At 48.9% G+C, this 25,110-nt stretch overlaps 1 protein-coding gene and 1 long non-coding RNA gene across 2 annotated transcripts in view; both read left to right on the top strand.

Annotated features, from left to right (window-relative positions):
- LOC138201164 (uncharacterized) overlaps window positions 1–25,110 on the top strand; it is a 327,497-nt gene that overhangs the window by 101,800 nt on the left and 200,587 nt on the right. The gene's annotated exons all lie outside the window — the stretch shown is intronic.
- Window positions 145–23,589, top strand: efnb2a (ephrin-B2a). Its single transcript, XM_069154392.1, has 5 exons — window positions 145–1,111; window positions 9,271–9,554; window positions 16,638–16,730; window positions 18,037–18,147; window positions 19,349–23,589. The coding sequence occupies exons 1-5, from the start codon at window positions 999–1,001 to the stop codon at window positions 19,753–19,755; spliced, it is 1,008 nt and encodes a 335-aa protein (XP_069010493.1). The 5' UTR covers window positions 145–998; the 3' UTR covers window positions 19,756–23,589.

Here is a 25,110-nt window from a genome sequence, read left to right as displayed (position 1 = left end):
GCTGAGCTCCCATTGACTTCCCTCCCCGGCCGAGGGGGGGTGGGAGGGGTGAGGAGGGGGACCAATCAGCGCCGGCGGTGGGCGGGGCTTGGGCAAAACCAGCTCCACCAAATATTCCCAGTCGCGGAGTCCTTTGCAGTTACTTTCCATCCAGGTTTCGGAGCAGCCGCTGAGGCATCATCCTCCCCGGCGTGAGTGTGCGGGAGGGACGGATAAAAAAAAAAAATAATAATAAAAAAAAAATCTCTGCAGGATTTGGAGCCGCAGCTCTTTTTTTTTTTATTTGGGGCTTTTTATGTTTTTATTTTTTTCTTCTAGTTATGAGAACTTCCATTCCAGCTCCTTTTGATTTCTCTCATCCTCATTTTCCTTCATTTTGACCATCCGACCTCATTGTTTCGCCCTCCTCATTTTGCTGCTGCTGCTGCTGCTGCTGTCACCCTCAGTTTGTTGCTCTACCAGCTGAACGGGGAGTATCTTCACCATTTCCAACCACCAAAAGCCATCTCTGTTCTCTTCTCCGCTGCTGCTGCTGCTGCTGCTGCTGCTCTGGATTGTCGCCGTGCACTGTTTGGACTATCGAGCAGAGGGATTTATAAATTGTATTGATTTCCATCTGCCGCCCGGTCCACCAGCGGGCTCCACCACTTCTTTTTTTTTTTTTTTTTTTTCTCTCTTGAGGGATGTATACCACAGCGCGGTGAAGTGCTGCGCTCCGAGCAGGAGGGAGAATATTAAAACGCACTGTCCGCTGAATGAACTGCTGCCGTGCGCCTTTTGGTTTTTGGAGCAGGTCTCTCTCTCCGCTGGAGATGCTCTGATCGGGGTTCCGCGCGCATCCCCTCTGGATCGGGATATACGGTGAAGACCTTTTTTTTTTGTTGTTGTTGTTGTTGCTGGAGCTCTTCTCTTCTTCTTTTTTTTTTTTTTGTAATCTGTGTTGGTTTTGTTTTGAGACGGGATTGTGCACCCGACCCGGAGGCTGCGCAGTGCTCACCATGGGGGACTCGATGTGGAGATATTATTTCGGGGTTTTGTTTATTGCCTTCAAAGTGGACTTGTGCCGGGCGCTCATCCTGGAGTCCATCTACTGGAACACAACAAACACCAAGTAAGTGGAGCGCCGAGCCTGCGCGCTTTATTATTACTGCCACCCACCCCCCCCTACCCCCCCTACCCCCCCCCTTCAATGTAGCGCCCCTTTCCCCGGCGTGGAGACGACTCCAATGCCAGACTCCGTTGAAATATCGGGTCAATTTAAACGTTGGCTCGCCCGCAGTTTTATTATTTTTTTTTGAATGCGTAAAAAAAAATAAATAAAGGTAGACTCCAAATTCTGACGCAGCCGTTCAGCTGAGCAGAACAAAGAGCTCTCAGAGTGGCGTGGTGTCAAAATAAGAATTTATCTTCACGTTTTCCACGGCGGTCAAAAAAAACCCCCAAACAAACATGGTATTTGGTCTGAACGATCAGCTCCTTGTTCCCTCATGTCTGAACCTCTCCGTTTACACCGATCCTCCACCCTGAACTCCCACTTCTTCTTCTTCCTTTCTGACTTTCTTCTAACTGAGGCAATAAAAAAAACAAAAAAAAAAACACGATAAAGCCGTCAGTAGCAGACACGTGTCGGAGAGGGAGGGGTGGGGGGGGGGGGGGGAGAGTGCAGGAGACTGGATTGATGTGATCGAACTGCTAGATTTACTGATATTTTTACGCGCAGTAGGTCGCTGAGGGCCCCGCTCGGCTCTCAGCTTGCACACGAACCCGCTCCACAAGGAAACCAGCTCCCAGTTTGTCCTTCATGTGCTGCTTCGTCGTCTTATTTGCGTATTTCTGAGGGTCGTGAGGCTCGCTGTTGTTTTGTTTACTGCAGCTGAGATGAATGTGAAGGTGTATTTTTACGCTTCTTCGGAGGAGGAGGAGGAGGAGGAGGGGGGGGGTCAACAACAACTTGTGCCCCCCCCCCTCCCGTTATTGAAATTCATATTTTGAGTGTAGCAGAGCTCTGAGCTCATTAAAAAAAAAAAAAAAAGGCTCGATCTCTTCCCCTCTCAAGTTGTGTTTCATTTACTGGATGCTATTTTTATCTCCTGCGTTGATGATAATGATATTAATGAAGGGAAAAAAAAAAAAAAAAAAAAAAAGAGGAATGAATCCTTCGGCACGACGAAGGCTCCTCGGCGCTGCCGGGACGCTTCACCGGGCCTCTCCGCCGCGGTGCGTGTCTGTGTGTCTGTGTGTGTGTGTGGGGGGGGGGGGGGGGGGGGGGGGGGGGGGGGGGAAATGAAATCATTCACCGATCAATGAGTCGCATATTTATTTTTTGTGGACTTATTTGTCCCGGAAATGAGCTCAGCGAAGTGGAAACTTTGAATAGACTGCCGCGCTGCTCTCCAGTCGGTTTTTGGGGCCGTTCGTTCCTCCTGGATGTAAAATCAGAGGTGTGTTTGGAAACGTTTCTTCCAGTTGTGTGTGTGTGTGTGTGTGTGTGTGTTGTTAACAGATTGTTATCAGCTGTAATCTCCTGTGTGATCATCAAGAGAGACCTCCACTCTCTTTTTGCTTTCAATCGGAGAGCAGCAGGACTCTCCTAAATGTTCCTTCGGGGCCAAGAAAGGCGGTTAAACTCCCTTTTTTTTTTTTTGGTGCAAATAAAAAGGTGTCTTTCTCCTCCTCTCGGCCCGACGGGGGGGGGGGGGGGGGAGAGCGCCCGTCTTTGTGGCCGTTTCGTCACGGCCAAAACTCCCCACAACTCCTCTCAATAATTCAGCTCCAGGCTCCACAGTGAAGCCAGAAAAGCCTCCGCGTGCCTCGGTGAACCGCGCGCGCTGTGTGTGTGTGTGTGTGTGTGTGTGTGTGGGGTGGGGTGGGGTGGGGGGGGGGATAGCGTGTGTGTGCGACGGTCTAAACAGGTGTCTACGGGAATGGTCCCGGTTCTCGGTGTTTGTCTGCGGCACGGCCTCGGCCCACCCCCCCCCCCCCCCCCCCACACCCACCCGGAGCCGCTCTGCTGCCGCAGACATCCGCGTCCCGGCGCGTGACGCACCAGATCCGCAATCAAAAAAAGAAAAAAAAAAATTTTAAAAAGAGATGTATGTTGAAACCTAAAATGTGGGTGAAGGTCGCATGTTTGGAACAACGGAGAGGTTGGACGTGGTGCCGTTTGATGTCGTTTAACAGGCTGCTGAGGACGGAAACAAAGAGAACGAGACGTTTGCTGAGTCCCGGTAGCGGCGAACGACATCTTTTAAACCTCACGGTGTCATTTCACGTCTCATTTTCTAAATAAAACGCCCAAACGGCGCCGTCCCGACCCCTCAGAGCGCGCGCGGGCCTCGCGCTGCCACAGAATAACACAGGCCCGTGCATTCCGACGGAATTAGCGCGCGCGCGCGCGCGTGTGTGTGCGCGCGCGCACGCGCATGCGCGCTCCGTCCCCTGCCCCAGTGCGCAGTTCAGTTCAATTGCATTTATTTATATCGAGGCCAAATCACAACACAGGTTGTTTCGTGGCACTTAAACGCATTAAAATCCTGACAGCAGAACTTTTAACACAGAGAAATCCAACAATTCAACGATTCCCACGAGAAGACAGGGAGGAAGAACGGGAAAAGTAACCACGGGGGTGGGCGTAGCGTCTTGAGGGGAGAGCAGAGAGAGAAAAAGGACAGCATAGAGACCCAAAAAACGCGAGCTGTCGGCGACGGCCGACAGTGACATCCACAGTTCGGGTCGGAGGCGGCGGAGGTGAGCGGAGGGACGACATTTGTGGAGTTCTCTCGGTTTAGAGGAGGGCGGCGGGTCGGTGGGACTGCTTTTCCCTCGACGTGTTTGCGATCCACCTGCGAGCTCGTTCGCAGTCCTCCAAAGGAAAGCGTCGAACATTGTTCACTGCTCCGTCTTTTGAGTTTGTGAGTATTCAGCTAGAAATGTGAAGGCCTTTGTGTGTGTGTGTGTGTGTGATAAGTGCGTGTCGATTAAACCTCATTGTTGTTTGCGCTTTACAACTTTACTGCCGGTATCTATGAGCCCCTTTTAAAAAAACAAAAAAAAAAACAAAAAAAAAACAAGAGAGGGACCCCACCTCCTCCTTTTCCACCTCTTCGTATTCCTATACCCTCCCCCCCCCCCCCCCCCTCACACACACACACACACACACACACACACACACACCTACCTCCTCGGCCTGGTAATCCATTTTGTAGTTGGGAGGGAGAAACAAAAGCGAGGCCGGCTCCTCCACCGCAGTTCATTAAGAGATTACACAGGAGCCCCCCGAAAGACCCCCTTTGTGACCGGGCAGCGACGGGGGGCACCTCTCTGGGTCCTTTTGTGAATGTGGAAGGAGGGGGGGCAAGAGAGGAGGGGGGTGGGGGGGTAGACATGCAGGCCCATCACGAGTGACTGACAAGGGATTTTTTTTTTTTTTTTTTTTTTTTAACCTTTTCTAGAGACGGAAAGATGTTTTCGTTTGAGCTTCATCCACGATGGAGTTTGTTCTTCTTTTAGTTTTTTTTTTTTAATGAGACGAGGAAGAAGACGGAGAAGGAGGAGAGGAAGATCCAAAAAGGTTTTAAATATAAAATCTGAAAAAAAAAAAAAAAAGACAGCAACAGGACGACGGGCTTCATCTGAGATCTGAAATGTTGTTACAGGAAGTAGATCATCATTTTATTTATCTCCTCCTTTTATCTCCTCCACTTCCTCCTCCTCCTCCTCCTCCTCCTCCTCGCCCTCGTTTAAAAGAAGACATCAAACCTAAAGACAGGCGTTGAGGAGAGGAACATCTGTGGACCGGTGGAGGCTCAAATCAACTTTCACTGCTTTCAGCTTGAAGAGTTAACAGCTGGCAAAAAAAAAAAAAAACCCCATCTCATTTCATCGTCACTTAAACTTTGTTGTTTTTTTAAACTGCTTTCTGCTGTTTCTTTATCCCGGTAAAGCTGGCCCTTTCAAAAATAAAAGCCACGTCTGAATGGTAAAAAAAGCGGAGACACCTGTGGCTCTTTACCTTCTCGCCGAACCTCCGTGATTAAAACGTCCTGCCGGGGTTTCTTCCTCCGAGCCGCGGCCTCTTAAACACAAACACCGAGCTGCACGACAGGAAAACACTGAAAAACTAAAGATTAGTGCTTTATTTTCACAACTTTTACGTAATCCCACGAATAGTTTAGTGTGTAAAATATAAAAAAAAATTAGCCTTTACAACCTCACAAAAACCTCAATGAAGCCTTTCAGTCTAAAAAGCTCCATTTTAACGTCATAAAGCAGATTAAAGGAGAAAAAATCATCACGCGAGAACCCGGAACTAGAAAATGATTTATTCTTTCTGCTTTCTCTGCTTTGACTTCGTGCATTCGATCAGAATTCACTTCAACTAGCAGTTCACTTTTTTTTTTTTTTTTTTTAAAAACAGATGGAGTTCAGTTTAATATTTTATGATTGTTGTCGAGCTCTTTGAAACACCTTGAAAGTGCTGACGTGACCTTTTTTAATTCATTAATCAGTTAATAGAAAATGAATTTGGTTCATGAAAGTCATTTTTAATCAAAAATATATATATCAGCTGTGTTTTTTTTTTATGACAGTAAACACAACATGTTTTAGTTTGTCAAATCTGAAAATGTAAACATCTTGTTTTTCTTCTATTTTCTGATGTTGTATTCTCTGAAAAGTCGTGTTCGGCGTTGTTGTTTTTCCTGCCGATGGAACAAAACGACTTTCTGTTTTTATTTTTCTGTAACTAAACACGCAGAAAAAAAAAAACCCATAGCATTTTGACCTTAAAAACGAACATATTTTTAAACTTCGAGCAAATTAAATGATATAGAGCCAAATAACGACCAAAAAAACACGTCAATCTTAGTGTGTTTCTTTCGAGCAGAAGTCTACAAAGCGTCTGTTTTTAATAAATCCACTCAGTAAAAATGAGTAAACATATTTCTTCTTCACTGTTTATCTTCACGTCAGCCGACGGTTATTTACGTCCCACTTTAACCGCCTTTAATGCTTTTAAGAAAGAAGTGTGTTGAAACGCTGCAGGAATATTTACGACGGGGGGGGGAGGATGAGGAGGAGGAGGAGGAGGAGGGGGGAGGGGGGGGGGGCGGGGTCCTCACTAAAGAAGAGGTCTGAGGAAAAGTTTGGGGGCGGGAGGGGGGCGGGGGGGGTGTCAGAAGGGGTGAAGGGCCTCAAAGCATGCTGGGCGGGTTCAAATGCATTTACAATCATGAGATGGCAGATTTTCTCCTCCTGTGACCTCACCCACCTCAGAGTCTGGTACTCTTCATCTCCTCCTCTTCATCATATCCTCCTCTTCCTCATCTCCCTCCTCTCAGTCCCTCTGTGTGATATTTCATCTCTTCATCGGCAGCTCGTCTTCACGCTGTTGTTGTCGTCGTTCCTCTGACTCAGCGTTTATTGAGAGCTCTGATCAGACGGCGAATCAGCTGGAGTTTGAGTCAGCGAGGTGTGTGTGTGTGTGTGTGTGTGTGTGTGTGTGTGTGTGTGTGTGTGTGTGTGTGTGTTTGATCTCTTGTTTATTATCATTATTATAAACATGCTCACCTGGTGTGTAACTGAGTACAAATACTGCACTTGAGTACACATTAGAGGTGTTTGTACTTTGAGTATTTTCATTTTATGTAACTTTTGTGCACCAGATTTCAGTTTTTCAACCTGTTTAGAAAAACAAACAAACATCTATCTCCAAAATGTATTGATTTTTTAATTTGAATTGTTTTCTGATAAACTAATAAACAAGTTCTTTTTAATGTGCTGAAATAATTCGATCAAAACTATTTGAAAAGCCTCTTGAATTGCTGGAAAATATTTAGTTTCTCTGAGCTCGTGATTCGGAATGATTATAACTTTATAGAAATTATATTCATTTTATAGAAAAAAAATCAGAACAACCTTAAACGACTGCAGCAGTTCAAATGCAACAAACATACTGATTTAAAAAAAACATCATATTTAACAGTAAAACATTGACTTTCCATACTGTAAGTACATTTTGCTGAGAATTTGTTTTACTTTTACTTCAGTAAAGTTTTCATGCAGGACTTTTGAGTCGTAGTGAAGTATTTGAAATGTGTATTAGTACTTTAACTGAAGTGAAAACCCTCTGATGTGCAGCAGCTGTGTGTGTGCATTTGTTTTGAAATAAATGTGTTTTAATCTCATGCAACGAACAATTACTGTCGCTATCAATTAATCTGTGACATTATTTTGTCACTTAATCTGAAATATTAGAAAACCACCATAAACGTCCAAGAAAAGATGTTTGCCAAAAAAAAAAAAAAAAAGCATAAAATATGGATATTTTGAGTTTTTCTTTAAATAATTAAAATGATGAGTCATTTCTTAAAATCGATGGGTCGTCGCTGCAGCTCTCATTTCTTTAAATCATCAAAACGCTGCACGTCGTTTAAACTTAAAGAGCTGCAAACGCTGACCTTCGACCTCGTGAGTGCATAGACGAGCTGAGCGTGATGAAGACGAGGAGCTGTGGTCTGCTCTTCATCCCTCTGTGCTGTTGTTGTTGTTGTTGTTGTTGCGGTTGTTGTTGTTATTGTTGTTGTTGTGGACGCCGAATACTGAAACTCTTCTACACACGCGCACACGTTTAAAGTAAACAAATGCAGCGTTCCCCTCCGTATGAACACACATGCCCACTTGCACGCAGGAATGAGCGCTTCCAGCCACACACACACACACACACACACACACACACACACACACACACACACACACACACACACACACACACACACACACACGGTTAATGCACACAATATATGTAGAAGGGAAGCCTGCAGGCTTTCTGAGGCCCTCGCCTCTCTCTCTCTCTGCTCCACTTCTCCCTCCTCTTCCTCCTCTTCCTCCAGACACGCACACACACACACACACACACACGCACGCACACACACACAAACGCACACGCACACACACACACAGATGAGAAGATGAGGCCAGATGGCGCTATGATGCACAGACATACATCCCCTTCCTCTCTCTCTCTCTCTCTCTCTCCCTGTGTGTCCATCACCGGACACACTGTCCCCTCGCTGAGTGTGCCCCCCCAGGGAAGGGAGGTGGATGAGTGTGTGGTGGTGGTGGTGGTGGGGGGGGGGGGGGGGGGGGGCAGGAAAAATGCTCGCTCGGCCTAGTTAGCTGCTGCAGTGTGTGTGTGTGTGTGTGTGTGCTTGCGCACGTGATCCTTTGCCAGCAGCAGAGACGATGCTGTTTCAGGAGAAATAATGTGCGCGGTGTGTGTGTGTGTGTGCGTGCGTGTGCGTGTGCGTGTGCGTGTGCGTGTGCGTGTGTGCGACGGAGGTAAAACAAGAAGAAGAAGAAGAAGTCGTTCTGTGACAGCGAGCAGCCGCCGTGTGTGTTTATGTAGAAATGAAAAGTGATTCAGCCGTTTCATTTAGCTCCCTTTGTTAATTATGAATCGGCTCTGCGTCGCCACCGGTCCCCCGCGTCACGGCTCCCCCCCCCACCCACCACCACCACCACCACCACCACCCCCGCCGCTGCGCTCTTTGTAGTCGCAGGAAAAAAGAAAAGAAAAAAAAAATGAAAATCTGTAAAAGCCGTACGCCGTGTGTGAGAGAGAGAGAGAGAGAGAGACGAGGAGCTGTTTCCTTAACGGCTCCAGAAAGGAGACGAGCTCCTCGTTCAGGCTCGGAGGGTCAAAGTTCACGACGGAGGAGGTCGAGGCCTTTTTATGAACAGCATGTAGACATACAGGGAGGAGATTTCAAAGCAACGAAATGTCTCAGATTATGAGTAGATTACACGAACATGCAGCGTTTCCTTTCCCCTTTATTTCCGTCCACGCTGAACGTCTCAGATTGTGCTTTTAATTTTTTATTTTTTTTTACTGTCGGCAGTGAAATTTAAGCTGCACGAAGCTCCTCCAGGCCGTCGTTCCATTGTTTTCTTCTCCTCGTCCATCCCGTTAATTATCCTCTTTTTCCGTCGCTGGAGAAAGTGATTTTTATCTTCCGATGTGTGTGTGTGTGTGTGTGTGTGTGGGGGGGGGGGGGGTCACGCACATCCCGCCATTATCCTCCGTCATCTAAAATTAATGGCCACAATCAGTAATTACCACATCAATAATTAAGCCGACTTCTCTCTTTTTTTCTTTTCTTCTTGAAAGTACGGAGAGGCTTTATGGCAAACACTCCAACCCTCGATTTATAATGAATGACGCTCATCAGTTTTTCTGCGGCTGACTAATGTCCCTCTCCCTTGTCCTTCCAGATTCGTGCCGGGCCAAGGCGTGGTTCTGTACCCGCAGATCGGGGACAAGTTGGACATTGTGTGCCCCCGCGTGGACGGCGGCGCGGCCGACAGCGTGGAGTATTACAAGGTGTACATGGTGCCCCGGGAGCAGCTGGAGAGCTGCACCATCACGAAGGCCGACACGCCGCTGCTCAACTGCGTCAAACCCGACCAGGATGTCAAGTTCACGCTCAAGTTCCAGGAGTTCAGCCCGAACCTGTGGGGCCTCGAGTTCTTCAGGGGGAAGGACTACTACATCATCTGTAAGTAAACCTTTCACGTGTTTTTGATAATAAATTGTATATAAAAGTGCTCGTAGCTTCCGGGTCTGAAAAATGAAGCCGCAGTACCACCGGCTGCCACTAGAGGTCGGCTCCAAAAAGCCTCCGGCTCCATAGACTCCCATTCAACTTTTCTCATCAAATACGAAGTCAATAAAATGTCTCCATCAGTTATCTCGGTGTTGTTAGCTAAAGTCGCTCCTTCTTATTAGTTTTCTTGGAGGTCCATCTGAAAATAATCCCTCATTCATTAGAAAAGAAGATTCGAAATGACCTGTTTTCTGGGGGCGTGTCTTGTTTGATTGACGGGCCTGTGGGGCAGTCAGGTTACAGCTATCGGTGGGCGGGACGTAGTATTGTCAGGTTTGAAATCAGATCAGTCAGATCCACCGCTGGCTCCTCCCCCAGCTCGTCCAAATATGGTCACTTCCTGCTCCAAACCGCTCCGAACTAGCAAAGATGGTGACGGACAGAATCTGAACTGCGGGTTGCTGCTTGGTTTTGAGTTTCCACGATCAGTCGATGAACTTTTTTGCGTCATTCTTTTAATGACAAGATGTTTAAATTCTCTGATTCCTGCTTGTTCAATGACAATATTTAGTTTTTTTGGACAAAACAAGAGATTTCAGGCTGCACCTTCGGCTTTTGGGAAACACGAGTTGACATTTGATTTTTAGTATTTTCTGTCCTTTTTTGAAAATGAAACGGTCGACGGATGAATCGATAATGAAAATAATCTTTATCTTGCACCATTTTCTACCTCCGATCTGCTGGTTGCACCTTTTCCGAGACGTCGACGGTCGACATTCGGAGGGATATCCGGCTGAGGAGAAAAGTCGGAGAACTTTTTATTTTCCTGGAGTTCTTGCAGATTTAAGCACCAAGTAAACATTTTGGCTGCATTTGAAGTTGTGTTTTTTAAAGATTCTCCCTCTGGGGATTTTCCTCTCGTATAAACGGAGCCGGCAGCGAGATCCGACGTGAGAATCTTCAAACCGGAGTGAGACGGAGAGGGAAAAAAAAAACAAAAACAAAAACAAAAAACGATGAGTCGTTCTGATGTTCGATGACCTCGGTTTGGGAGAGAAACGTTCGCCTTTGGACTTGACGCCCCGCCCCCTGAAGTTCTCCTACGCTCTGTGATTTGGCTGTCCAGTCCAGGTGTGGTCGCTCCAGTCAGCTGATCGTCCGTGATGTCGTAACAACGCCGTCCTGGGGAGGAAGCTCTGATGGGGGTGATATTTCTTTTGAGCGACGGCGCCCCGGTTTGAAACACGGGGAGGTACGGAGTGAACCATCTGTGTGGCGCTGACGGTGGGGGTGCAGGGGGTTTGGAGGGGGGTCGGGGAGGGGCGGGGGGGGGGGGGGGGTAGGTTTTGCGTGCGGCGCAGATAGGACCATCTGCGAGTCTCTGGCGCCGCCATCTGTGAGCTGTCAGCGGCGGGGAGGGCCGCGGTTCTGACTGCGGAGGAAGGAGAGACGGAAACGCTCCATCGGGTGGGGTAGAGGGTGGGGGGTGGGGGGTGGGGGTTGCGGTGGGGGGGGGGGAGGGGGTGTTGTTTGCAGAACAAACGTTGCAGGTGGTGAGAGATTGGGAAAAAAAAGAAAAAAAAAGTCTCGAGTCCGAGACATCGGCGCCGGGTCGGAGCTGCAGGTGGTTTTGAGTCCGACAGGTGACACGTGTGCTCAGGACGGTTCTGATTTCATATTTTCCAGCTTGTTGGCAGAATATCTGACACCCTCTGAGCGTCAGCTGTGTTCGACGTGTGTGTGTGTGTGTGTGTGTGTGTGTGTGTGTGTGTGTGTGTGTGTGTGTGTGTGTGTGTGTGCGCGCGTACAGACGACTACAAAGACATGAAGAGGTGCAGGAGCACCCCCTCCCCTCCCTCCCTCCCTCCCACCGGCCCCCGTCTCCTCCTGCTGCTCTCAATTATTGATGACCCGATTGCTGCTGTTTACTCGGCCCGGCTCTTGAAGCTCTGAGCTCCCATCGGTTCGTGTGGCGGGTGGATCAGAACCTGCAGGGACCGGGTTCGGATGTTTGGGAAATCCGATTTTTCACTTCTTGCAAATCCCTCTCTCTCCCCCCCCCCCCCCCCCCACCCCCCTCCCCCTCCAAAAAAAAACAACACACACAAAAAAAACACACAAATAATGCTAACGTCTGTAGCCTGAAGACAGGAAGCAGCCAGCCGGCGAGCTGCTCCTCCGTCGGACTGTGTCACCTCTTCCTGGTTAATTGCCTCTCCTTGGCTCGGTCCCGGTTCTGCAGCTCCACCAGCCCTCTCTCTCTCTCTGTTGTGTACTCTGCACGGGTAAACAGGAGAACACAAACAAACACACACACACACACACACCCACACAGAGATGTGTGCAGAGGTGTGCGTGTGTGTGTGTGTGTGTGTGTGTGTGTGTGTGTGTGTGTGTGTGTGTGTGCGACTCCACCTGGAAGCATCTCCATCCTCTCATCTGTGTGTGTGTGTGTGTGTCCTGAAAAGTTAATGGCGAGGATTTCATTTTGTCTTTTTTGGAGCGAGCGCTCGACACGTAATTAATTAATTAACCGCCGTTTAATCCTCCGTTTCTTCTCACAGACGCCACTGACGCGTCGGATTAGTCGAGTTTGGACCTCAGGCGAGATGTTCGACGCCCCTTTACGTTCAGATAACTTGCGACGTGGAGGCTGGGGCAGCATGAAGCCCTGTTTTTGCTTGCGTGCCTGCATGGAGGGGTGGTGGTGGGGGGGAGGTTGGCGGGAGGGGGCGGGAGGGGGGTGGGGTGTGCATGCAGATCGGTCAGCGCGCTCCCACAATGCTGCCTCCAGTTGGGAGCAGATGAGTCGCGACGTGATCGTCGGCGGCAGCATGGCCTGCAGCGAGCTCGATGATTACATGAGAGGGAGGAGAGAGATGAATGAGGAGGGAGGGGGGGGGGGGGCAGAGGAGGAGTGACGACAGCGAAAGAGAGCTAACGAGGGAGCTGGAGGGAATAATGGGGGCAGAGCGGGAGAGAGAGAGAGAGAGAGAGAGAGAGAGGAGATGAGCTGAGGAGGGCAGGAGAAGGACGAGGGACGCATTCACAGTCGGAGCAGACGACGACGTTTCGTCAGGGCTTTAATCGCAGTCAGCTTCAGTCTCGACAGGAAGTAGAAACCGTCACCTCGCTGCTCCTCCGATCCACTTCTTTATTCACCGGATCATTATTATTATCACGTTATGAAACGCAGACTGAATATAAAAGCGCTCGTAGCTTCCGGCTCTGAAAAATGACTCCCGATGCAGAAGTGTCTTAAGCTGCAATACCACCGAGTGCCACCAGAGGTCGGCTCCAAAAAGCCTCCGGCACCGTAGACTCCCATTCAACTTCTCTCATCAAATGCAAAGTCGATCAAATGTCCCCTGTTTTTGGGGGCGTGTCTGTTTGATTGACAGGCCTGTGGTGCAGTCAGGTTACAGCTATCGGTGGGCGGGACGTTAGTATCGTCAGGTTTCCAATCAGCTCGGTCAGATCCACCGCTGGCTCCTCCCCCCCCGGCTCGTCCGAATACGGTCACTTCCCGCTCCAAACCGTCTCCGAACTAGCAAAGATGGTGACGGACAGAATCCGAACTGGAGGCTTCGTAACGTTCACGAACCGACGATGACGTCACTGCGTGTTAAACACTGCGTTCGAACAGCAGGTTCGTTTTTGTGACGGCGTGGAGCGGCAGCGCCGGTTCTTCCTGCTCTGTGGGTCAGCGGGGTCCCTGAAGGGGTCGATGGCGCCTCCTGTCGCGGGCGATTAGGCTGCGTGGCCGTGACGGGCGTTCACCGGCCCGTGACCCCGCCGCCGTGATGGAGCCTCCTCGCTCCGCAGCGACCCGACGGACGGTCGTTAGATCATAGCTACCTTTGTCTCCTCCTCCTCTTCTTCTTCTGTCTCTGTGCGTTGTACACTTCCTGTCTGTCCCTCCCCTCGTTGCCGTGCCTTCGCTCTGCTCCCAGCATTGTCTTTGGGCACCGCATTGTGTATTAATTACACCCGGGGAATTTGGCAGCGTTAAGCGAGGCAGCCCTCGGAGCGAGGCCTCACGAGAGTTCACGAGGCCTCGCGAGACTTTGCGGGACTTCACGAGGCTCCGCGAGACTTCGTCCGACCGGAACCGCAAACAGTTCTCCTGCATGACGTTCAGCCGTTACGTCGGCTAAACCTCCACCTGCTGCTCGGTGAAACCGTGCAGCTACTTCCTGTTATCACGAGCAGGGAGGTCTGAATTAAGTTAAGAAGGTGTGTGTGTGTGTGTGTGTATATATATGTATGTGCGTATGTATGTATGTGTGTGTGTGTGTGTGTGTGTGTGTGTGTCTGTGTGTGTATGTGTGTGTGTGTGCTGGCACATTTCTTCACAGACCCACTCAGGCTGTCACTTTGGTCTCAAGCGATACTTTGTCACAGCCGGTGAGTGATTTTTCCTGACCCCCGCCCACACACACACACACACACACACACACACTCTCCCGGTGCAGGGTGTGTGTGTGTGTGTGTGTGTGTGTGTGTGTGTGTGTGTGTGTGTGTGTGTTTGACTGCAGGAAAACGAGCCGCAGCTTTTTTTGTTTTGTTTTCTTGCTGAAGGTCAGAGACGAGCTGAAGTTTCTCGTCTGTAGTCGGTGAATAAATCCACTTGTGAGGGTTCTTGTTTGAACCAAGTCTGCGAGGCGGTCCGGCCCGGCCCGGAGAGGGGGGGGGGTGGGGGTGGGGGTGGGGGCTCATTCAGCCTGAGCCGATTCAACAATCCCATTCTGTTTAAATCCAAGTCAGGCCCACGTCGCCTGTGTGACTGCACATTTAAAGGGGAAGGAGAGTTTCTGGTTGGAAAAACTGAGTCCAGATTGAAGCATTTCTGTTTAAAAAAAAAAAGAGACGTGGTTTTTTTTGGGTTGTTTTTTTTTTGTATTTCGGCTGCCGATGTGTTCAATGGTTGTTCAGGGCGAAGGGAAGGAAGCAGCTCATACAGGTGGCTCGGAGCACCTCCACGAACGCGAAGGGAACGGCGTCCTGCGGCATCGTAAAAAACAAATTTAATGTGTGTTGTGCTAACAGGTTTATGAAATCAACACACACACTCTGAGGAGGGGAAGGGGAGGGGGGGGGGGCTGCAAGCCTTTAAGGAGCTTTGTCTCTAATGTGCTTTTCGGTCTCCACTGGAAGAGCCATAGGTCAGCTGGAGGAGGAGGAGGAGGAGGAAGAGAAAGAGGAGGAGGGAGTCCTTGTTAACATGCTCTTTGTGTCCGCTCCCATCACCGTCTTATTGAAGCAAGGGGATTCAGATCAAAATGATTGGTGGTTGGGAGGAAGAGGAGGAGGAGGAGGAGGAAGAGTACGACCATGCAGAAGAGCAAAAAAAAAAAATGTTCGAAGCTATTTCAATCAGGGATCTCGTTCGAAGCCACCCTTGCCTTTCAATTCCCTCTGCCGCCGATGGAGGAGACACGTCGAGGTGGCTGTCAGGGAGGAAGGTATGAGGAGGAGGAGGTGGAAGAAGAAGAGGAAGAAGAGGAGGAAGCAGAGGGAGAGGAGGAAGCAGAGGCAAAGGGGGGGGGGGGCTGTTCGTAGTGAATGCTGGCCACTGAGCGCTGGCGGGAAGCCAAGCCGCTAAGCCCCGGCAGCTCGTTAGCCTCTGTGTTACTGACCTGATAGACCACAAGCACTACCCCCCCCCCCCCTCCCAGCCCCCCCCCCACCCCCTCCTCCTCTTCATCTCCCTCTCTGCATGCTACATGTCCTCCTCGTGATTCACGCTCGCTTGCACTTCTGCACGCCCGCCTCCAGGGGCAACGCAAATGTGACATAAAAAAATAAACCAGTTTCCCTTCACAGACTGGATATGAAAGCGTTCGTAGCTTCCGGGTCTGAAAAATGCGTCCGATGCAGAAGTGTCTTCAGCTGCAGTACCACCGAGTGCCACTAGAGGTCGGCTCCAAAAAGTCCTCCGGCTCCGTAGACTCCCATTCAACTTCTCTCATCAAATACAAAGTCAATAAAATGTCTCCAGCAGTTATCTCGGTGTTGTTAAGCTAAAGTCGCTCCTTCTTATTAGTTTTCTGGAGGTCCATCAGAAAATAATTAGAAAATGATCTTAAAAAAAGACCTGTTTATGGGGGGGGGGACGTGTCTGTTTGATTGACAGGCCTGTGGTGCAGTCATGTTTCAGCTATCGGTGGGCGGGACGTAGTATCGTCAGGTTTCCAATCAGATCGGTCAGATCCACCGCTGCCCCCCCGCCCCCCCTCCCACAGCTCGTCCAAATATGGTCGCTTCCTGCTCCGAACCTGCTCCGAACTCGCAAAGATGGGCGACGGACAGAATCTGAACCGGAGGCTTCGTAACGTTCACGAACCAACGATGACGTCGCTGTTTGTCGCCGCTTGTTTCTAAGAGTCTACTTGCAGGTTTTTTTTGTCTTGCTCGTGTCAACACGCGAGACGTCCGGCTCCGCCCCTTTCACAGCTTTCGGCGGTGCTCTCGTGTTTCCTCCCGCGTTAAAACGTTCTTTCAGCTCTTCATCATAAAGAGCCTGTTTTTATTTCAAATTTTTTTTTTCTTCTGTGCTTTATCTTCATGCCGTCAGCAGATCTTCCTTCTTCAGGTTTTTAGTTTTTTTTTTTTTTTTTCCAGATCAGAGCGTTTGAGGAAAAATCAGAAAAGTGTGTTTCTTTAATAACCGGCTAACGCTCTCCGGAGTGTCGTCTCCTCGCCTCCCCCCCCCCCGTTAACTGCCTCCTTTCACGAGGCCCGTCAGCACAGTTAGAGATATTACAGTCACAATTACTCAAGCTAATTGACTTTGGGGATGTGAAATCTGAAGCGGCAGAGGTGATGAACGGGCAAATTGTGATTTTATTAAAGGAGGGTATGAGTCATATCCTTCCTCTGTTGTCTTTGGGAGCCGGCTGGCCGTTTCCCAGATCGGCTTCAAGGCAGAAATGGCGGCACAGTTTCACATCCTTCTGCTGCGAGATGCTGGCGCCGACACGCTCGTCCTAACCTCTCTCGCTCTCTCTCTCTTCCTCTCTTCCGCTGCCACAGCTACATCCAACGGCACCATGGAGGGCATCGACAACCAGGAGGGGGGCGTGTGCAAGACCAAGTCCATGAAGATAATCATGAAAGTGGGACAGAGTGAGTATCCCGTCGTTGAATTACCGGAAAAAGAAAAAAAAGAAATTGTGTGCGACTCTGGAAAAAAAAAAAAAAATTAATAAATTAAAAAAAAAAAAAATGCACTAATAAGGTCGCGGGGGAGGTTCTTGTGCAGCATGCAGCTCCATCGTCTCCATGACACCTGGGGCTGCGAGGGGGCAGGAAATGTAATCTAGTGGAAGCCTAATGCGCTCAAACACACACACACACACACACACACACACACACGCAGAATCATGCATGCTTGCATGCACACATGCACCGGTAGCATCTGCTGTCATACAATCTCTGGACTGGAGAGCTTTTGCACACACACATGCAAATGGGAGTTTAGATGCACACAAACAAGTAATTCTCAGGACTCCCGCGTGTGTGACACCATGACCGGAGCCGCCCCCCCCCTTTTTTTTTTATTTTTCTAAATTAATCACAGCAATGATTATTCATAAATCAGTCACCGGAAAGAGCGGGAAATATTCCCGGAGGTCGACCCATCTCGTCGTGAATCTCCGACCGGGTCGGCGGGGTGGGTGGAATTAATCGAAGAGGTGCTTAACGGGCCAGGATGTAATCCTGTATTTTTTTTTATTTTTTTTAAAATGCAACTAGAGCTGCGTACAAATCAGCGGATTTATTCAAAGAAAACGTTTCCACAAAGAGCAGAGTTCACCCCGAAGATTAGGAGAGCGTCGGGCCTTTTAAAAGCGCAACACGAACACGAAAAAAAGCCGACCGTCGGCTGCTCCTCGCGCTCGATTTCAGTCGTATCTGGGTCACCGGGAGATTTATGAGTGAAAACTTCTTTTATGTGGAACCAGAAGAAGAAGTGCAGTTTGTTTTGTACGAAGACTGACGGAGTTCTATGCAGGTTTCAGCTGAAGCTCCACAAGTTACAGAAACAACGAGTTTGATGCAGAAGTTGCCTTAAGCTGCAATACCACCGAGCGCCACCAGAGCTCGGCTCCAAAAAGCCTCCGGCTCCGTAGACTCCCATTCAACTTCTCTCATCAAATACAAAGTCAATAAAATGTCTCCAGCGGTTATCTCGGTGTTGTTAGCTAAAGTCACTCCTTCTTATTAGTTTTCTGGAGGTCCATCTGGAAATAATCCCTCATTCATCAGAAAATAAGATGGCTCCCCCCCCCCCCCAAATCGTCCTAATACGGTCACTCCGTCCTAACTCGTAGAAAACCAGCTGTTAAACACGACTCACAAAACATTTCCCACCCGTTAACTCCTTTGTGTTTTTTTTGTTTGTTTGTTTGTTTGTTTTTTCCTCCCCCAGGTCCCTCTGACCCCGTTTCACCCAAAGACAGCCCCACCAGAGTGCCGTACTCTCCCAAGCACTCGGACGGCAAGGAGGCCTACAACCCCAACGACGTGCTGGAGAAACCAGGTAAGATCGCCTTCTTTACCGCTCCGATCCCGAAGGAAAGCGGTAACGATGCGGGAGGATTTATCAGAACAATTTGGCATTTGGGGCGCACGATTGTGCGGCCGGCTAAGAGCAGATAGCGCTACTTAAGAGTGTGTGTGTGTGTGTGTGTGTGTGTGTGTGTGTGAGTAGGAAAGAAAGGTCAGCGATTCATCAGGCAGTAATTGAATGTTGCCTATAAAACTGATAGGCATCTCCGGCCCCCTCAAGGACTTATAAGGTATCTCCATGTTGGCCGCGCTCCAGCCTCAACCCGCCGCTTTAAGTGACATTTCCAGGAGGGGAAAAAAAAAACCCATCCGATCGCTGTCTGCCATCTTTTTTTTTTTTTTTTTTTTTAAACGACTCGCTTCCCGAGCACACAGACGCACGCTTGTTTTCTTCTCCGCCTCAATCACAACCCAGACGGTCTCTTATCTCCCGCTATTAGATTGCAGTTAGAAAATCAAGACCGGCAAATTTCCGCTTCGAAGGGAAAAAAAAAAAAAAAAAAAGAAGAAGAAGGGGCCTTCGAGAACCAAAAAAAAACCCCAACAAGCTGACCTACATAAAAGTCCTGCAGTCAGTCCTTTGTCCGTCAGTCAGGGGGGCGTGGCCTCGGCTTTAGGTCGTCCCTCCAAAAAAATGTCTTTCGGAGCCGTTGAAGTTACTTTTTTAATGTCTTTTAAAAAAAAAAAAAAAAGGAAAATGCAATTCCTTTAAGTGCCGTCTTGACTGCCGTCGTATCGACTGTCGCTCGACTTTCAAGGGCGCCGTCTTCACCGGATGAATCTGAATGTCCACCCATCGGATGTGACCTTTTACACAAAAGCCTGCGGTTCGCTCTTTCTCTCTTCGCCGACGACTCGTAATGAAAGAAAATGAAACGCGGGAGGAAAAAAAAAAAAAAATACTTTTCAAGATCTTTTTTTCAAGGCGCTTTGTGGAGATTATTTGCCGGCGGCTGATCGACGCGCCGCGAACACATCGCTGATCAGGCGTTCGAAGGCACAATAAACAGTTTTCATATGTGCAGACGGTCCGTCGCCATGGAAACCTTTTGAGGCCGTTTCACAGTGTCCCCGTTTGCTGTCGTTTTTACGTGAAAAAAAAAATGTTCCGAGTTGTTTGTCTCACCCGCCTCCCTCCCTCTCGGTCCCACCTTCCCACCCCCTCCCCGTAGACGCCGTGTCCCGAGAGAGCAACGAGAACAACGGCAACGGCGGCAAGTCGTCCAGCTTCATCGGCTCCGAGGCGGCCATCTTCGTGGGCATCGCCTCCGGCAGCGTCATCTTCATCATCATCATCATCATGCTGGTGCTGCTGCTGCTCAAGTACCGGCGGCGGCACCGCAAGCACTCGCCGCAGCACGCCGCCACGCTGTCCCTGAGCACGCTGGCCACGCCCAAGCGGGGCGGCGGCGGGAACAATAACGGCTCGGAGCCCAGCGACATCATCATCCCGCTCAGGACTGCTGACAGCGTCTTCTGCCCGCACTACGAGAAGGTGAGCGGCGACTACGGACACCCGGTGTACATCGTGCAGGAGATGCCGCCGCAGAGTCCGGCCAACATCTACTACAAAGTGTGAGCGGGACTTTTTAACGGCAGGAAGTGGATCCATCCGCGGGCAGAGCGGGTCTTTGGCTCCGGCGGGCGCCGCCGGCACACCCGAACACTCTTTCTCTCTCACCGTCGACTCCTCCTCCTCCTCCTCTGATGTTTTGTCACCGTTTTGTTTTCCTTTATTCTCGAAGTTTTTGCTGACGCCTTGTCGCTCTGGTTCGGTCGCTGTAGAGCGCCGGTGAGGAGGCCGCCGCCGCCGCCGCCGCCGCCGCCGCTCTCTTGGAGCTTTCGGGAAGTCGAGAGGACGATCTCTTCTTCACCTCCCTGTTTTTATTTCGTGCACCGCGGCCGGCTCTGAGGGAACGTTTTAAATGGGATCGGGAAGTTGGACAGACGCACAGTGTGTTGTTGTTTTTTTTTGATTATTATTTTATTTCTGTGGGACGGACAGACGGATGTACGGACGTAAAGGGTTCCCCCTTTGGGGGGGGGGGGGGGGGGCGAGAGGAATTACGGAACACGGAAGTGTCGGCCTCACCTTGAGAGAGAGACTTCTGCTTTGGGGGAAAAAAAAACAAACAAGAGACTCCAAAAAAAACAAAACAACAACGAGTGGCGTCGAAAGGAAAGAGTGACCATTAACTCCCTCCGCGCTCGCTGGCCAGAGACACTCTGCGGATTTACCGGCCGGTCGAGGACGGAGGAGACGGATCCTCCCGTCTCTCCTGTCTTGCGACCCCCCCCCCCCCCCCCACCGCCCCTCGCCCCGAGTGACTCATCCATTCAACCCCCCCCCCCCCACACCCCCCGCTGCCGCCGCCCACACACACTCGCCATCACCCCCCCCACCCGCCCCCCCGACGCGCACAGACACACGCCGCCTCATGTGAACTGTTCGGTATCTCGCCGTTTCTCCTCATCGCCGGTTTTCGAAAGACAAAAAAACAAACAAAAAAATCTGCCGTTTTCTGTCCACGTTTTCTTTTTCTTTCTGCAGCGGCTCGGGACGGACGAGGAGCGCGAACGAAAGAAAAAAAAACAATAAACCTGTCAGGTTCTGCTGCCCAGGTGGCTTCTGGGAAGAGTGGAGGACTTTTCATATGACATGAGCGCAGCACTTTTTACCCCTTTTTTTTGTCTCGCTCTTCTCGCCGCCTCCGCTCGTCCTCGGAGAGACGCGGTGACGGCCGGGGAACCGGAGAGCAGCCGAGTCCCGTCGGGTTTCGTAGCGAGGGCTTCGTGGGCTTCTCATTCGGGGCAATAAGAACTCCAACTCGCCTTACTGCCGTGTTTGTTGTTTTGTTTTGTTTTTCTTACGCATCAGGCGACGAAGAGGCCCGAGGTCTAGCTGAGGTTTAGCGTAGCTGGCTGCAACAGCTCTAGGTACTGTAACGTTTACCCCCGAGAGGGTCCAGAGACGACTACGGGAGCCCCAAAGGGCCAAAAAGAAATCTGCGCGACCGGTGCTCTCCTAACAACAACAACAACAAAAAAAAAGAAAGAAAAGAAAAAGCACAGGGACATCGACTTACATTGTTGTTTTTTTTCAGTCTCCATTAGCATTTCCATAGTCAGCTTTTTGATTTACTTCTTTGTTTTGTTTTTTCACTACATAGATGTACATTTAAAAAAATACAAAAAAGGACGTTAAAAGATGGAAAAAAAAAAATTTCAAATAAAAAAAAAAAAAAATACAAAGCAGAATTTATTTATGATAAAACACACAGAGCACAGGTGTTGTCAGGCGGGATGGAGAAGGAGAAGAAAAAGAAGAAGTAATGTTTAATATATTATGGTATAAGTGCACATTATGCAATCTAGGTTTTTGATTATTTGATATCTCTCGACCCTGCCGAGTCCCGGCAGAAGCAGGGCTCGGTCCCGGAGAGGAGGGGGAGAGTTATCTGACCCAAAAAGAGCTCACGTTGGTGTACGCACGGGCAGAGTAGCTGTGTCTCTCACACTTCACTCAGTGTAGCATCTCCCAAAGGATATTCCCCATGAACACCCAGCGCGCCCGATTCTCCTCGTCACACACCCCTTTCACATCCTCGCTGTGTGTGTGTGTGTGTGTGTGTGTGTGTGTGTGCGTGTGCGTGTGCGTGCGACTTCATTAATATCTTAACGGCTTAATATCCTAAACTGTGACTTTAGGCCCCTCCCCCGAGCATCTTTCAGCCGCCTCCCCCCCCCCGCCCCGCCAAACCCCCCCCCCCCCCATCGTCCGCGTCCTCATTCGTTTCACCGTCACAACAACAAAAAAATGTCACCGAAAAAGCCAAGCCTTGTCCGATCTGAGGTTTGTGCCTCTGAGAGGCTACAAAATCTGCAAAAATATGCAATTCTTATTTATTTTTTTAATCAATTCTGAGAAAGAAAAAAAAACAACACACACACCTATGGAAAAAAAAAGTGTTCTTAAGCCACCGAAAGATGTAACGACAAAAAAAACAAGAAACACCAACGACACACAAAGCTAGCGAAGTACGTCACACAAGCCTGCCGTTAGCTTTTTTTTTTTTTTTTCTTTCCGTTTCCCGCATTATTTTGTAGTATTATTTGAACCTTTTTTTTTTTTTTTCTGTGCCGTAGTACAAAGGTAAAACTGTGAAAGAGAAGAAAAAACAAAAACCCATTCAAAAAGCTTATGTAACACACCGGGACAGAGACGCACACACACGCACACGCACGCACACACACACACACACACACACACACACACACACACACACACACACACACACACACACATCCAACAGAGCTGTTTAGTTGCTGTCTTGTCTGCGGCAGAATATGACAATCTTATTAGTTTCTTTGAATCTGGCGTCCTTTTCTTAGCCGCCACTCGACCGACGCTCTCCCAAAACGTCGACCAGGTTCGGCTCCGACCCCGCTCCGAAAAATGTCGTAGCGAATCGCTGTGAGAGTCGTAGCGCGCGGGCTAGGAGAAGCACCTCAGGCTACTGTAAAATGCCTTGCTCGTATGGTCAGCCCTCGGTCACTCTTGACTCAGTAATTTTTGCACCGTACTTCTGTAGGTAAGAAAAACTGTAAATACATTAATGTTTGTATTGTATATGGATCCTGGGTTGTTACAATAGCCTTATTCACCTTTTTAGGAAAGTAAATGGAAAAAAAAAAAAAAGTTGCAGAAAAAAATGGATTACACTTCAGTAAAAACAGAGCATACTACTTTTTTGGTAAATAGCTTATGTAAATATTGACCAGAAACCCAATTTAAAAAAAAAAAAAAAAAAAAAAAAAAAATCATTTTTTTATAAACTCTTAAAAAGTAAGATGTTTTGTATAAAATTTGAATTTTTTGCTATGTATTTTAGCTAGCGCTCGATGGAAAGCCCGTGTCCTCCCCACTCCCTCCCCTTTTGCACTGTTTCCATGGTAATTTGGTTTTAAAGGAAAAAAAAAAAAAACGAGAGAAAAGTTGCCAAACCGACTGCTGCATATTTGTGCCATAAGTGTGTACCATAAATATTTATTGAATTAGTTTCTTTTTCTTTTCTTTTTTTTTTTTTCTTGTTGGTGTTGTTCTGTTAATGATTTAATTTCAGTCCAGTTTGTAAGTAACACAGTATTATATTTGCATCGTTTGTTCGCCCCCCCCCCCCAGCCCCCACCCTCCTGGTTTTCTTTCGTCGTGTCACGGTAACCGGGCGGCCCTCGCCCTCCTCCCCCTCCTCCCTGCCCCGCCCCCTTCCTCGCAGTATGAGATGGCCAGGCTGTGAAAAAAAAAATGGTTTTAACATTCAAAAACAAAGTTCAAAGTGAGGATAAATGACACACATTCCACCAGTCTGTTACAAACTGAAAATGTTTTTCAATAAAATGTTTTTCCTATGGACGCGCTGCCTCGTGTTTCTGCTGTCTCGCTGCTTCGTGCGGGTTTCACACAACACCACAATTACACTTTCCTTATTTTAGAGTTATTCACAGTTCTATTGTACACACGGTCATTTCCCGGACATTTTTGTGGAGTGCAGCTGTGCCAGTCGGCCGGAGGAGTGGAAGAGGGAGGAGAGACCACACCCACCGGACACAGACCAAATCAAAACGCACATTGGGACACAATAAAGAAAGTTTTATTCTACTTTTTAATTTTTTTTAAATTTTTTTTACACGAGGCGTTTGGATGCCCGCAGGGTTTCTGCTCCCGCTGGTGGGCGTTGAGGTCGGACTCGCAGTCGGTGTTGCAGCTCGACCCCGGGGGTGTTGGATGGGTCCGAGGTCGACGACTGTGCAGACCAGACGACGATCTTTACAAACTACTATCTTAACTACTTTTTATCTAAACATATCATCGTATGAGGCTATTTTATTAAAAAAAAAAAAAATTCTACAGGAAATAACAATCCCCAAACTCTGTGAGTAACCGCTCTACAACCGCGAGGCCAAAACGAGCAACATAAGGGAGACTTGGGAGGAAAGTCCCTTTATCCCACGTTTTAATCACAGCAGCAGCCTCTTTATTGAATATGAAACACTCTGCTGCATCCTAAAAATGGTGACGGTTGCTTTTTGATAACGGATAGAGTCTGGTCCTGGTTCATGGAGCTCCGCCGTAGGAAGGATTATAGGGATCCTGCAGCAGTTCAGGACTGCAGTCGCAGGATTTCGTTCTGCTATCTGAGTCGAGCCTGATGGGTCCTGACAAAGTGACGGGTCTCGGGGTCTCGTTTCAGCGAGATCTTGCAGCTTGCGACGTGACATGATCTCCTCTTGTGTTTGCATCAGCGGGGAAAAGGACCGTAGAGTCGCAAATCGGCGATGTGCAAGAGACAGTCGTTTGAGAAACAGGATTCAGTGCTCACAAATCACTTTAGTGAAGTGAGTTCAGAGGGTTTTGCTGCAATACTCAATCAGATATACGTGAAACAGAGCAGAGGGATGCTGTGTTAAGGTTCTAGGTCTGAACCACAGACTGTATATAAAAAAAAAAAAGTGTTCGCAGCTTCCAGGTCTGAATTATGAAGCCGATGCAGAAGTGTCTGAAGCTGCAATACCACCGAGTGCCGCTGGAGGTCGGCTCCAAAAAGCCTCCGGCTCCGTAGACTCCCATTCAACTTCTCTCATCTAATGCGAAGTCAAAACATTTTTCACAAGTCATTATGACGTCGATCAATGAAGTCACTCCTTCTTATTAGTTTTCTGAAGGGCCTTCTGAAATTAAGGGTAAGAATAATAGGCCCTCAAAAACTGGGTCGGGGCGTGTCTGTTTGATTGACAGGCCAGTAATGCAGTCAGGTTTCTGTTAAAGTCAATGACAGACCTCCTACAGACAACCTCATAGCTGCTTGTGTCCCACTTCAGTCAAGTCTAAATCCAACGTAGCTGCATGAAGAATCAGCAACATCTCGCCGTATCC

The sequence above is a fragment of the Embiotoca jacksoni genome, unplaced genomic scaffold, assembly GCF_022577435.1.
Source record: "Embiotoca jacksoni isolate LCO1_2020_lvr unplaced genomic scaffold, fEmbJac1.0.p SCAF_2, whole genome shotgun sequence".
Lineage (NCBI taxonomy): Eukaryota > Metazoa > Chordata > Actinopteri > Embiotocidae > Embiotoca > Embiotoca jacksoni.
This window is presented reverse-complemented; position numbering and strand designations above follow the sequence as displayed.